The sequence below is a fragment of the Pongo pygmaeus genome, chromosome 20 (genome assembly GCF_028885625.2).
Source record: "Pongo pygmaeus isolate AG05252 chromosome 20, NHGRI_mPonPyg2-v2.0_pri, whole genome shotgun sequence".
NCBI classification, from domain to species: domain Eukaryota; kingdom Metazoa; phylum Chordata; class Mammalia; order Primates; family Hominidae; genus Pongo; species Pongo pygmaeus.
In genome coordinates, this window is record NC_072393.2 from 40,809,567 (window position 1) to 40,818,624 (window position 9,058).

The 9,058-nt window shown below is 55.5% G+C and overlaps 1 protein-coding gene across 4 annotated transcripts; it reads right to left on the reverse strand.

Annotated features, from left to right (window-relative positions):
- Window positions 1–416: 416 nt before the first annotated feature.
- Window positions 417–6,024, reverse strand: SBSN (suprabasin). 4 transcript variants are annotated; one of them, XM_054465742.2, is made up of 5 exons: window positions 5,008–5,439; window positions 3,691–3,924; window positions 1,915–1,980; window positions 1,767–1,811; window positions 417–590 (listed from the first exon to the last, which is right to left on the reverse strand). In XM_054465742.2, exons 1-5 carry the CDS (start codon window positions 5,380–5,382, stop codon window positions 567–569), a joined length of 744 nt encoding a protein of 247 aa, XP_054321717.1. In that variant the 5' UTR covers window positions 5,383–5,439; the 3' UTR covers window positions 417–566. The 4 variants fall into 4 exon arrangements, with proteins under 4 accessions (XP_054321717.1, XP_063513585.1, XP_054321716.2 ...); XM_063657515.1 differs by having other exon boundaries at window positions 3,691–4,336; window positions 4,445–5,429; XM_054465741.2 differs by having other exon boundaries at window positions 3,691–6,024.
- Between the last annotated feature and the right edge of the window lie 3,034 nt (window positions 6,025–9,058).

Here is a 9,058-nt window from a genome sequence, read left to right on the forward strand (position 1 = left end):
GGGAGGAGTCAATGATGTCATGCAGGTAACGCACCTGGCAGGCAGCCTGGCATGTCTTAACTGCACAATAAATACAAGTTATTGTTGTTATTCTTTTGGCGCCCCACCCCCTTGACTGAGGATGCTACCTCCTGAGCCCAGACCATTCTCTCCCAGTGTGTCTGTCCCCACGAGTGGCCTGCAGTGCTTTTCCCTGCACGAGTCCTCCTGCCAGTAGCCAGCATGAACTTTGTACCCCAGCAAAGCATAGTTTGTCCCCATTACCTGCCCTCTTACGGCTGATCAGCCTGAAATCTCCAGCTTAACCCACCCTGTGCATCAGAGACTCCGACTCCTTCAGCAAAGTAACAAGAAAAGACAAGCCCCTCCCGCCTCCCTGTCCATCCCTCCTTAGGGAGCCCAGGGGACCACAATGAGACAGCATAGCGTATCGAGTTTATTCACAAATCCCAGTACAACCGCCCTCAGGGACTCCAGAAACCTGTCCCCCATCCCCAACCCCTCCAGGTCATGTCAGCTGATGTGACAACGGCGACATTAGTCTCCCAGCAAGGCCGGGTGCCAGTTTAGGGCATGATGTTGGCGACGCTCTGGAAGAGAGAAGGAGAGCAGGGGTGAATACAGGGTCCACAGTCATGACGGGACCCGAGACCTCAGCCCCGCCCCTCGGGAGAAGCACAAGGGGCACTGGCTGCTCTGGCCCCAGAATTATGTTCTGGGGAAGTTTCAGGAAGGTAGCATCTAAACTTAAGAACACGAGGAAGCCAGTCCCCGCAGGCAGAGGGGCTTGGGCCTCTGCAGGAACCAACAAGTCTCGTGTGTTTAGCCTCAGAGGATGCTCTGCCGCCCCCATAGCCCGGGATACACAAGAGCGGGCCTTCCACCTCCGTGACACACCCTCACCCTGGCCTGCACCAGGTTTCAGGCAGCAGATATAATAAATACAAAAAGAGGGTGGGTGCAGTGGCTTACACCTGTAATCCCAACACTTTGGGAGGCCGAGGAAGGGGGGATCACTTGAGATCAGTAGTTTGAGACCAGCCTGGCCAACATGGTGAAACCCCTGCCTCTACTAAAAATACAAAAATTAGCTGGGCATGTTGGCGCACACCTGTAATCCCAGCCACTCAGGAGGCTGAGATAGGAGAATCACTTGAACCCAGGAGACGGAGGTTGCAGCGAGCTGAGATTGCACCACTGCACTCCAGCCTGGGAGATAGAGTGAGACTCCGTCTCAATAAATTAAAATAAAGAAAGAGAGTCAGGAGGTTACTTTGAGCCCCAACTGGGAACCAGGATTCCATAGGAGCCTCTGCACTGGGATGACCTTGCACCAGGGAGAGGACAAAGACACAGGCTCCCCCTCCCAGCATGAAGCAAAGGCATTTGCAGCAGGGTGGGGACAGGAGGGAAGCCAGTCAGCAAATGGGAATCGAGGAATGAGGACAAGGAGAGAGAGGGAATGAGAACAGTCAGCAGCCCCTCCTTCCTGGCTCCCAGGGGCACCAGCGCCCGGGAGGTCTTTTCTGCCAGCTTGTGTTTGCCTTGGTGGAAATGAAAGGCACCCAAAAGATGAGGGCAGGGTGCAAAGGGGAGGGAGCGGGTGGAGAGAGGGAAGCCCAGGACTGGGTATCAGGTTGGAGGGTCTCTGCAGAGGCTGCAGGTCTGCCCGCCCGGGGAGCTGTCCAAACAGACACTGGGAAGGGGTCGGGGTGAGCGTATCTATCAGGACGCAGAGCAGAAAAGAGACACCGTGGGGTACTCACCCTCCACAGGGCGGGAAGGTTGATGAAAGGCGTGTTGACCGAGGCCTGCAATTCAAGGACAAGAAGGTCAGTCTCCAGCGTCCAACCCACAGCCATGCTAGAGAACTCCCAGGGGCCTCCTCTCCCCTACCCCGGAGTCCACACTTACCCCAGAGGCTAACGGCGTGGTTGTGGCCCCTCCTTGATGGCCGGAAGATCCGCCTTGATGGTTGCCCTGTGGACAAAGCCCAGACTCTTGTTACAACCCCTCAACCGCAGGGGGTCTCCCAGTTCCTTTTCCCGAGGGACATGGTCCCCTCCAGGGTGACTGGGGGTGGGGTGGGAGGCACAGCTTAATCCACTGCCTTCTCACTGTACAGAAGAAAACCCAAAGCCCATGCTCCCGTGGGCATTCTGCCTCCTGCTGCCTTTTCCTCCCCAAAACCCCTTTTAATTTACTTAATGAAGTGCCCTCAGTCATGGAGGAGGGGCTGGTGGAAAGGGAAGGTAGAGGACCCATGACAAACAATATCAGGACCTAGTTTAACTTCAGCCCTGACCTCAAATCTACCCTTCTATGCCCTGTCTAGCTGCATCCCTAACTCCGCTGATCCTTGTCCTTAACCCAGCCCCAGACATTCAGCCATGCACCCCAGCAGTGCCCCCAACCCTGGCTATTGCCAGCCCCAAATCCCACAGTGCACCGTCTTCTGCTCGCGGCACCCTGCAGCCTGCCGTGCCCACTCCTCTGCTGCACATTCCTCCCCACCCACCCATCCCTGGCTTTGTCTGGCGGCAGATGTGGCTCTGGACTTCGACGTCTGAGCCAGTCACATCTTGCAGATCCAAGACCTCTCATGGAGCCTGGAGAGTGAGGGAGCACAGGAGTCCACCCTCTCCTGCTCCCCACGCTCCCTCCTTGGTGCCTGTCCTGTTGTGAGTGGTGCTATTTGCCTGCCTCCAGTCTCTGTTCCCTCTACATATTTTACTTTATTTTTATTTTTTTTTGAGACAGAGTCTCACTCTGTTGCCCAGGCTGGAGTGCAATGGCGCAATCTCAGCTCACTGCAAACTCCGCTTCCCGGGTTCAAGGGATTCTCCTGCCTCAGCCTTCTGAGTAGCTGGGATTAGAGGCGCCCGCCACCACATCCGGCTAATTTTTATATTTTTAGTAGAGATAGGGTTTCACCATGTTGGCCAGGCTGCTCTTGAACTCCTGAGCTCAAGTGATCTGCCTGCCTCGGCCTCCCAAAGTGCTGGGGTTAACAGGCATGAGCCACTGAACCCGGCCTCAGTTCCCTCTACATAAATGGGTAAGAGAAACCTTCCAGAAAACCTCTCCTGGCTGGGCAGTGTAGGGGAAGAGAACCCTGGCCTGCCCTCTGCCAAAGCTGGGCACTAGCCACAGGACCTTGGCACGTCCCCTAACCTCTCTGAGCCTTTGTTTCCTTATCTGAGAATCAGGGCGTCAGCAGCCTCATCTTGACCACATCAGAGGGTAGTCACGAAGATTACACAGGCCAAGGCTCATCTCCAAAAGCTATTCCTCATGCTCACTCTCCTAACCAGGTTTTCTCAACACTCAATCCCTTTGCCCTATACTAGATCTTGATCTCAGGAACTGTTTCCCGTTCCCCAGGAAGGGCTTCACAGGCCCCACTTGAGGCCCCCTTAACCAGGAGGGCAGCTCCCTGAAGGCGGGACAGGGTGCCCGCCACCCTGTCTGATATGTGCTTTGCAGATAAAGTGGCTCACCCCATCTGACCAGCTGCCACCATCTCCTTTGCAAGGGAGATGGGGAAGGGGGAGGAACACAGTGAAGTAGCTGCCCAAGCTTCTTTCACCAAACGAAGGCTACATGGACCCCCCCGCAAATGTCCCAGGGGTTTAACCTTTCCCTCCCCCAACCCCCCTGTCCCCCATCTCCCCATCCCTGTTCACCTACATTCAGCAGCTGGTTGGCCTCCTTGCTGGCTTGGTTGACCCCATTATGAGCATTCTGCAGCTCCTTCCCGGCCTGGCCAGCAGCATGGTGGGCACCTTGGCCAAGCTTCTCCACTTCCTTTCCAGCCTGGTCAGCAGCATGGTTGACCCCTTGGCCAAGTTTCTCTGCTTCCTTCCCAGCCTGGTGGACCCCAGTGTGGAACCCTTGGACCGCTTTGTCTGCTTCCTTCCCGGCCTGTTCAAGGGTATGGTGAACTCCCTGGCCAAACTGCCCTGCCTCCTTCCCGGCCTCGTGGACCCCAGGTTGGACACCATGAACTGCTATGTCTCCCTCTTTCCCAGCCTGCCCTGCTGTGTAGTGAATGTCGTGGCCAAACTGCCCCGCCTCCCTTCCAGCCTGACTAACGCCATGATGGAGGCCTTGGACCACTCTGTCTTCCTCCTTCCCCACCTGCGAGGCAGCATGGTGGACTCCCTGGCCAAACTTCTCTGCTTCCTTCCAGGCCTCATTAACCCCATGGTGGACCCCATGGCCGAGCTTCTCTGTTTCCTTCCCAAACTGACTGGCAGCATGGTGGACCCCCTGGCCAAACTTCTCTGCCTCCTTCCCAACCTGACCGGCAGCGTGGTGGACCCCCTGGCCAAACCTCCCAGCCTCATTTCCGGCCTGCCCCGCAGCATGGTGGATGCCCTGGCCAAATCTCCCTGCCTCATTTCCGGCCTGCCCCACAGCATGGTGGGCCCCCTGGCCAAACTTCTCTGCCTCCTTCCCAACCTGACCGGCAGCGTGGTGGACCCCCTGGCCAAACTTCTCTGCCTCCTTCCCAACCTGACCGGCAGCGTGGTGGACCCCCTGGCCAAACTTCTCTGTCTCCTTCCCAACCTGACCGGCAGCGTGGTGGACCCCCTGGCCAAACCTCCCAGCCTCATTTCCGGCCTGCCCCGCAGCATGGTGGGCCCCCTGGCCAAACTTCTCTGCCTCCTTCCCAACCTGACCGGCAGCATGATGGACCCCCTGGCCAAACTTCTCTGCCTCCTTCCCAACCTGACCAGCAGCATGGTGGGCCCCCTGGCCAAACTTCTCTGTCTCCTTCCAGCCCTCACTGAGACCATGGTGGGCCCCCTGGCCAAATCTCCCAGCCTCATTTCCGGCCTGCTCTGCAGCGTGGTGGGCCCCCTGGCCAAACCTCCCAGCCTCATTTCCGGCCTGCCCTGCAGCATGGTGGACTCCCTGGCCAAATCTCCCTGCTTCACTTCCCGCCTGGTTGGCCCCATGATGGACCCCATGATGGATCAGTTTGTCTGCCTCCTTCCCAACCTGTCCAGCAGCGTTGTTGACCCCATGGCCAAACTTCTCTGCTTCCTTTCCTGCTTGTCCAATACCATGGTTGATCTCATGGGCAACCTTGTCCATGCCGTGGTTGAGCCCCTGGACACCTTTGTCCAACTCCTTGCCGGTGTGGCTCCCCATGTTGCTAAGTCCGTTGAAAACCTTCTCCACTTCCCTTCCGGCATGCGTGATTCCACTGTTGATGCCATCCAGGGCCTTGCCCACCTCTCTCTCTGCATTGCTCAGCCCTCGGTTGATCCCTTCAATGACCTTCTCAACGGGGTCATCGTTGGCCGCCCATCCAGGCAGGGCCCCCAGTAGCAGAAGGAGGGAGCAGGAGCTGACCAGACGTGCAAGATGCATATTGCTGGAAAGGTCGGGGAGGATGCAGAGAGGAGCCAGGGAAGCCACGCTGCTATTTATCCTCTCTCCCTCTCACCCTCTTCTCCACCCCTCATGACTCAATTACCCCTGTGAGGCACTGAGTTGGTCTTCAGTCAAGGAGGTGTTTCCCAGGGAGATTTGGAGTTGAGCAATGGAGAGGAGGAGGAAGAGAGGGTGAGTCATAGATGGAGAAGAACTCTGGCATCTTTGCTCCTTGCCCTTCACCCCAGAGATGGGTGTCTGCACTTCCAACCACCACCTCTTTCATTCCTCACCCACTGTCCAGGCCTCCTCTCTCTCAAACCCACCTTCCACCACTCTCCATCCCTGGGATGCAGGCAATTCTTCAACCCCTCACTCCTCTCAGGCATCTAAGCCTCCAGCTCCCCAGGCAGTGAGGGGCTAGAATGATGGGAGGCACCATCTGGAGTGGGGAGAACCCTAGGGGGGTTGAGGGAGTCATCAGACCTCGTTCTTGTGGGCCGGCCCCTGCCCTCACTCATTCCATTCCAGCCACACAGGCCTTCTCCCTGTTCCACAAACACACCAAGCTCATTCCTGCTGCAGGGCCTTTGCACATGCTCCTCTCTCTGCCTGGAATGCAGAACCCAGATCTTCACGTGGCTGGCTCCTCCTCATCCGTACTTGACTTAAATGCCAATTTCGCAAGAAAACCTCTCCTGACCATAACATGGCATTAATTATACTCTGTAGTATTACCCTTTTGTTTTCACAGAAAAAAAAATCTGAAATTACCTTTATTTTTTATTGCCTGTCTCATTTACTAGCAATGTAAATTGGTCGTGTTGGTCACTGCTGTATTCCTAGCTTCTTGAACACTGCCTGGGGTTCAGTAAATATTTATTGACTGGATAAATGGATGGATTCGAAGAGGCCGAGCAAAGAGACTCCGAGCCTGAGTCTGGGTCTCACAGGGTGCTGAAGGGAAGGGCGCCTGGGTCGCCAGGGCAGCATAGGGTCCCTTGGGGAGTGTCGGAGATTTTGGAGGCAGGATCCCATTCCTGTCACAGAACCCAGACCTCCTGCCTCCCAGCCCTTGGGCAAGGGCAGGGGGCTGATTGCCATGAGCTGGAACAGGACGCAGTGTCTCCTGAAAAGCCGGTTGAGGCAGCCACGGGGAGGGGCCGAAGACCCAGGGCAGCAGGAGCCTGTGAGCCAGAACCTGGGCTGGGGCCAGGCACTCACCCTTCCTGCCCTCCCCACATGGGGCCTCCTGAGCCCCAACCTGAAGCCCCAAGTGTTGACATATTGGCTCGGGCTGGAGGGGAAACAGCTGAGAGTCTGGCCTCAGGCATGAAAAGGGCATCGGAAGGAAGGGCAGGTGGTGGTGGGCAGGCTTGGGGCAGCAGATGGATCTAGAAGCCAGTTTGGAGGGAGGCTAAGACCAGAACGAGAGCCAGTGAGTGGGTACAGTGGGTGCAGGGTTGAAAGATATTTGGGTTTTGGTGCCAAGGGGAGAGACTGAGAGAGGGGTGGAGGTGGGATTGCTGGTGGGAAGGCCAGGCAGGAAGGAATGTGCAGGGTGTGAGCAGCTGGAGGTGGCAGAGCTATGTGTGTGGGTGCCCAGGTGTGGCGAGAATCTGCATGTGTTTTCAGGCTTTGCTCAAACAAGGGCGCCAAGGCCCACTCCCCTCAGAGGACCCGGGTTTCCTCTCCAGCTCCTGGACACTTGACTCCACCCAAAGACAGGCATCCCAGGACAGATATCCAGAAGCTTCTGCCTTCTCTGGGCTCTGCCTATAGAGGGTGACTAAGTGTGCCACCTCTCCAAGCTTGAGCTCATCAAATCTGTTTCCCGGTTTCACACTCCAGGGACAAAGCCAAATTCCTGGGCAAACTCAGGTGTGGTTTTTCTGCCCTGGTCCAGGGCCGAAATGATGGAGTTTCCCATACCAGGAGGTGGCTGGGCAGAGAAGAGTGGGTGATGAGTGTCAGAATCCTAACCCACCCAGAGATCAAGAGGTGGGGTTTCTCCCACTTTGAACTGTGTTCCATCTTCTTTTTGTGTTTTTGGAGGGAGAGTCTCACTCTATCCCCCAGGCTGGTGTGCAGTGGCATGATGTTGCCTCACTGCAACCTCCGCCTCCCGGGTTCAAGTGATTCTCCTGCCTCAGCCTCCCGAATAGCTGGGATTAGCCGGGCACCTGCCATGATGCCAAGCTAATTTTTGTACTTTCAGTAGAGATGGGGTTTCACCATGTTGGCCAGGCTGGTCTCGAACCCCTGACCTCAGGTGATCCGCCCGCCTCGGCCTCCCCAAGTGCAGGGATTACAGGCGTGAGCCACCATTCCCGGCCTGAACTGTGTTCCATCTTCTCTATCCCTCTCCACCCCATACTTTCATCTTCTGCCAGCCTCAGTCCCTCTCCTCTGTCTCTCTATTCCCATGTGGCACAATTCGATTCAGGACTTCAGCATCTGGCTCCATAACTGAGAATGGCCTGGAGTTGTCCTTTCTTTATTTTACTTATTTATTTTTTATGAAGTCTCACTCTGTTGCCCAGGCTGGAGTGCAGTGATGCGATCTCGGCTCACTGCAACCTCCGCCTCCCAGGTTCAAGTGATTCTCCTGCCTCAGCCTCCCGAGTAGCTAGGATTACAGATGCACGCCACCACACCCGGCTAATTTTTGTATTTTTAGTAGAGATGGAGTTTCACCATGTTGGCCAGGCTGGTCTCAAACTCCTGACCTCAGGTGGTCTACCTGCCTCGGCCTCCCAAAGTGCTGGGATTACAAGTGTGAGCCACTGCACCCAGCCAAAATCAGCCCCTTTTTAATCCTGGTTTTGTTAAGGTTATATTTTTCACCTCCTTGATTGTACACCAAAATGTAGCTCCCTTTGTTTAATTAATCATCTCTGTTTTGGTCTCAGTTCATTAAAACCTCCTCACCTGTACACCCAGTTTACTTTCTTCTCCCAGGCCATCAAAGCAGGAGAGCCTCACCCTGCCCTGGTCCCATGGCAGGTGCTTGGCAAATGAATTTCTCATGGATGTTGGCGGAAGGAAGAGGTTATGTCATTCTGCCCCTTCTTGCATCCATCCCTCTCTGGGATGGTGGCTCCTTCCTGGCACAAACCCCCACTCCCCCTGAACCTTGGTCACAGCTGCGTGTCAACCTGCTGTGCAGGCGAGGGTGCCTGCCTGTGAGTCACTGAGGTGCAAGCAAACCCCTACCCCGGGGCTGCAGGGGAGGGAGCTGTTTGTCCACTTGTTCTTTGTCAGAGGCTTACTGAAAACCTGCTTTGTATTGTTCTAAGTGCTGGAGGCAGAGTTGTGAACAAACAAATAAGAACAGGAGCCCTGTGAGGGGCTTAGAGCCCAAGGGGGAGAAATCGAACAAATAAACCAATCAATAGATCATGACAAACTACATGAAAAGCTACAAGGAAAAGAATGGGTGCTGCGAGAAGATATAACGTGGAGAGTGCAATAAGACTGGCGAAAGAATGGGTGCTGCGAGAAGATATAACGTGGAGAGTTTGATAAGATTGGTGATCAGGGCCGAGTGAGGTGGCTCACGCCTGTAATCCTACGCCGAGGCAGATGGATCACCTGAGGTCAGGAGTTTGAGATCAGCCTGGCCAACATGGTGAAACCGCGTCTCTACTAAAAATACAAAAAAAAAAAAAAA

Excerpts from the sequence above, each read along its gene's own strand:
- SBSN (XM_054465741.2), bottom strand. The coding sequence starts at position 5,382 with ATGCATCTTGCACGTCTGGTCAGCTCCTGCTCCCTCCTTCTGCTACTG. Across the intron at positions 1,812-1,914 it reads CCACGCCGTTAGCCTCTGGG|GCCTCGGTCAACACGCCTTT; the intron begins GTAAGTGTGGAC and ends CTTGAATTGCAG. Across the intron at positions 591-1,766 it reads ACCTTCCCGCCCTGTGGAGG|AGCGTCGCCAACATCATGCC; the intron begins GTGAGTACCCCA and ends TCTCTCTTCCAG.